Source organism: Nicotiana tomentosiformis, chromosome 1, assembly GCF_000390325.3.
Source record: "Nicotiana tomentosiformis chromosome 1, ASM39032v3, whole genome shotgun sequence".
NCBI lineage: Eukaryota > Viridiplantae > Streptophyta > Magnoliopsida > Solanales > Solanaceae > Nicotiana > Nicotiana tomentosiformis.
In genome coordinates, this window is record NC_090812.1 from 148,777,126 (window position 1) to 148,781,360 (window position 4,235).

Consider the following 4,235-nt stretch of genomic DNA (forward strand, 5'->3'; position numbering starts at 1 on the left):
ATGTTCCCGACATCAACCAACAAAATGCATAAAATCCACCACCTCCTCAAAACACACAAAACCAGCACCCGCAAAATCCTCCCGCACCTCATCAATACGCCACGCCTTCCAAAAATCCTAATCCTCCACCAGTACGAACTCCTCCACAGCATCATCATCATCCGACCCAGTACCCACAAACTACCACCTACCACACTCCTAAAAATGCACCACAACCTACCCCTGATCCCTAGAACTCAACCAATGAACACCACTACACTGAAATCCCTAGAGTCCACTAAAGTAACCCCATATACATGAAAACCTTACCCCACACTTCATAACAAACCCCGTATACACCGGAATCCGCCGAGAAGGACCTACTCATCAAGAACATGGAGGAAGAACTTAAGAAGCTTACAAGTCGAGTCTAAGGTGTTGAAGGTGGTAAAGGCATCAAAGGTTTGAACTATGAGGATTTATGAATTCAACCGAACGTATAACATCCAGAGGGTTACAAACCTCCTAAGTTCAAAATGTTCGACGGGATAGGTGATCCAAAGGTACATCTAAGGACGTATTGTGACAAGCTCGTAGGGGTTGGTAAAGATGAAAGAATCCGCATGAAGCTGTTCATGAGGAACCTCACTGGAGATGCCATATCCTGGTACATCAGTCAAAATCCAAAGAAACGGATTAATTGGGTAAGCATGGTGTCAGATTTTATGGATCGGTTCAGATTGAACACAGAGAATGCACAAGACGTCTTCTATATCAAGAATCTTAAAAAGAAGCCGACAAAAACTTTTCACGAGTATGCTACTCGGTCGAGATCAGAGGCTGCAAAAGTAAGGCCAGCATTGGAAGAAAATCAAATGAACAAATTCTTTGTCCGGGCCCAGGATCCGCAATATTATGAGAGGTTGGTGGTCATTGAAAATCATAAATTCTCCGACATCATCAAATTGGGAGAAAGAATAGAAGAGGGAATCAAAAGCGGGATGGTAACAAATTTCGAGGCACTCAAGACTACGAACAAAGCCTTGCAGTCGGGGGGTATATCGAAAAAGAAGGAAGTAGGGACTATGATGGTTGCCCAAGGTCCGAAGTCTCCTCTCACATACCAAACACCTCCACCCACATATCAGCTTTCACCTCCTAGATATCAACAACCCTCTACTGCCTACCACACTTACAACACTCAGCTAGCATATTACCACTCACCACCAGCCCGCCAAAACTACCAAACACCCAGGCCAAATTTTGACCGTAGGCCGCCCAGACAATACACTCCTATTGCCGAACCTATTGACCAGTTGTATGAGAGATTTGAAAGTTGTCGGTTATGTCACTCCCATTCCCGCTGTCGCCATGGAAAATTCCTCTCAATAGGTCAATCTGAATAAGACATGTGCCTACCATTCGGGCATGAAAGGTCACAATATTTATGAATGCCGCACTCTGAACGATAAGATCCAGTCACTGATTGATACCAAAGTTATACAGGCAAAAGTGACCGCACCTAACATCCGCAACAATCCCCTCCTGGATCATAGGGGCGAGGGAGTAAATGTGATAGAAACTGATGAAGAATGGGCCCCGGAGGGGTCAATTGGGCTCATTTGAGAAGAGGATGATCCCAAAATGCCTCCAGTCACTCTCACGCCTATTGTGGTATAGATACAGTCACCGATTGAAGTTGAGCTAGCCGCACCGACTCTGTTCGAGGTTGAAATAACAACGCCCTCAGCCACGCCAACTCCGTTCGAAGTAGAAGTGACCACACCATTCACCGTAACGGTAGCACTCACACCATCCTTTAATTACCATGTTGTGCCCTGTGACTATATTGTATAACCGAGAAGGAAAGGAAAGGGGAAAATGGAAGAAACTGGTGCAACACAAGTTATGACCAGAACTGGTAGGGTTTACACGCCCGAGCATTTAGGGGGAAGAAGTAAAGAAGCCGTTTCCAGGCAGCCTATCATTGAAACCGGCTCAGATTATCTTTGGAGAAAGGTGCAAGCAAGGGAGTATTCTGTGGTTGATCATTTGAACAAAACCCTACTCATATATCCATTCTATCACTACTGTAGAATTCTGAGGCACATAGGAACGCGTTGATGAAAGTGTTGAATGAGGCTTAGTACCCAACAACATTATCAGTGGAGAGATGGCCAACATGGTAGGACATGTATTGGAAAGCCATAAGATCACTTTCCACGAAGATGAATTGCCACCAGAAGGGTTGAGCCATAACAGGGCGTTGCATATCACAGTACAGTGCGAAGACAAATTCATTGCTAGGGTCTTGATAGATGGAGGTTCAAGTCTCAACATCTGCCCGTTGACTACTTTGAAGAGGTTAGGTAAAGGTTTGCATGAGATACACGCAGCAACTATGAACGTAAAAGCGTTCGATGGGTCTCAAAGGTCCACAATCGGAGAAACCAGCCTCTGCATACAAATGGGTCCAACTTGGTTTGATGTTGAATTCCAAGTGCTCGACATATCCGCCTCATACAATCTGCTATTGGGACGGCCTTGTATACACGCCGCTGGGGCTGTAGCGTCTACTCTGCATCAGGATGTGAAGTTTGAATGGAATCATCAGGAGGTGATAATTCATGGAGACGGGAGTAACCCTATTTACACCAACCAGACTGTCCTGATTGTGGAGAATAGAAGTAAGTTAGGGGGAGAGACTTACCATCGCATTGAGTGTGTTAACGCGATCGAGAAGGACAAATTGTGGAGTAGCAAAATAGAAAGCGTATTGGCATGGATAGGGTATGAACCTGGCAAAGTTATCTGCAAGAATCTCCAAGGGATCACAAAACAAATACAGTTAAAACATCACGGCACGACCTTTGGATTGGGATATCAATACACCTGACACGAGTATCAGAATTGGTCACCACTATGGCATGGTACTTATTACCCTCCCGAGCAGCCGATACCATGTTTGAGCTAATCCTTACATCAGGCTGATATGATGTGTGGATCCGAAGAAGATGAAGCGCTAGATGGTTTAAGGAATCTATTCTTGGAAGATGAAGACATGTGCTGCAGTGTAATTGTTGAGGACGAGGAGGAAGAAGGCCTCGTCATCTAGACAGTGGAGAAGGGAGTTGTTCTCATGAACTGAACTGCCATACCATCAAGGGCTCGCCATGTACCGGACATTACTATTTCTTATCATGATGAACCAACAATTGTGACATGTAAAGAGATAGCGAAACATAAGGATAGTGACTCGAAAGAAATAGAAGAAGAGGATATAATACCTGAGGAAATTGTTAGAGAAATTGAAGATTTTGAGAACAAGCCTAAGTCCAACCCGGACGAAACTGAGATAGTCAACTTGGAGATTCTGAAACTGTCAAAGAAACTCGCATAAGCATTCACCTGTCACCATCATAGAAATACGAATACACCCATTTCCTAAAAGAATATGAAGACATTTTCGCATGGTCTTATGATGATATGACTGGTTTGAGCACGTCCATAGTGGCTCATAAACTACCCACCAACCCAATGTGTCCTCCAGTAAAGCAGAAGCTCAGAAATTTCAAGTTAGGTATGAGTCTAAAAATCAAAGAAGAAGTCACCAAGGAGATCAAAGATAAGGTTCTCAAAGTGGTTGAATATCCAACTTGGTTGGATAATATCGTGCCAGTTCCGAAGATGGATAAGAAAGTCATAGGATGCGTCGATTATCGGGACCTAAATAGAGAAAGTCCAAAAAATGATTTTCCGTTACCCAACATACATATACTGATCGACAACTGCACCAAGCATGAACTCCAATCCTTTGTGGATTTCTTCGCAAGATATCATGAGATCTAGATGGATGAAGAGGATGCCAAAAAGACAGCTTTTATTACATCGAGGGGGTGTACTGCTATAAATGATGTTGTTTGGTCTGAAGAATGCTGGGGCGACTTATATGAGGGCCATGAAAACTATTTTCCACGACATGATATACATGGAGATAGAGGTATATGTGGATGACGTGATCATCAAATCCAGGAAGAGTACATATCATATAACAGACTTGAGGAAATTCTTTGATCGGCTTCGGAGGTACAATTTGAAATTGAATCCCGCAAAATGTGCCTTCGGGGTCCCCGTAGGAAAGTTGTTAGGATTCATCGTCAGCCGCCATAGAATTGAGATAGACCCAACAAAGGTCAAGGCTATCCAGGATTTGCCACCTCCAAAGAACAAGAAAGACGTGATGAGCTTCTTGGGAC

The 4,235-nt window shown here is 43.9% G+C and overlaps 1 protein-coding gene across 1 annotated transcript; it reads left to right on the forward strand.

Annotated features, from left to right (window-relative positions):
• Positions 1 to 515: 515 nt before the first annotated feature.
• On the forward strand, positions 516 to 1,385 carry LOC138891536 (uncharacterized). The gene has a single exon (XM_070174999.1). The coding sequence runs from the start codon at positions 516 to 518 to the stop codon at positions 1,383 to 1,385; it is 870 nt and encodes a 289-aa protein (XP_070031100.1).
• Positions 1,386 to 4,235: the final 2,850 nt, after the last annotated feature.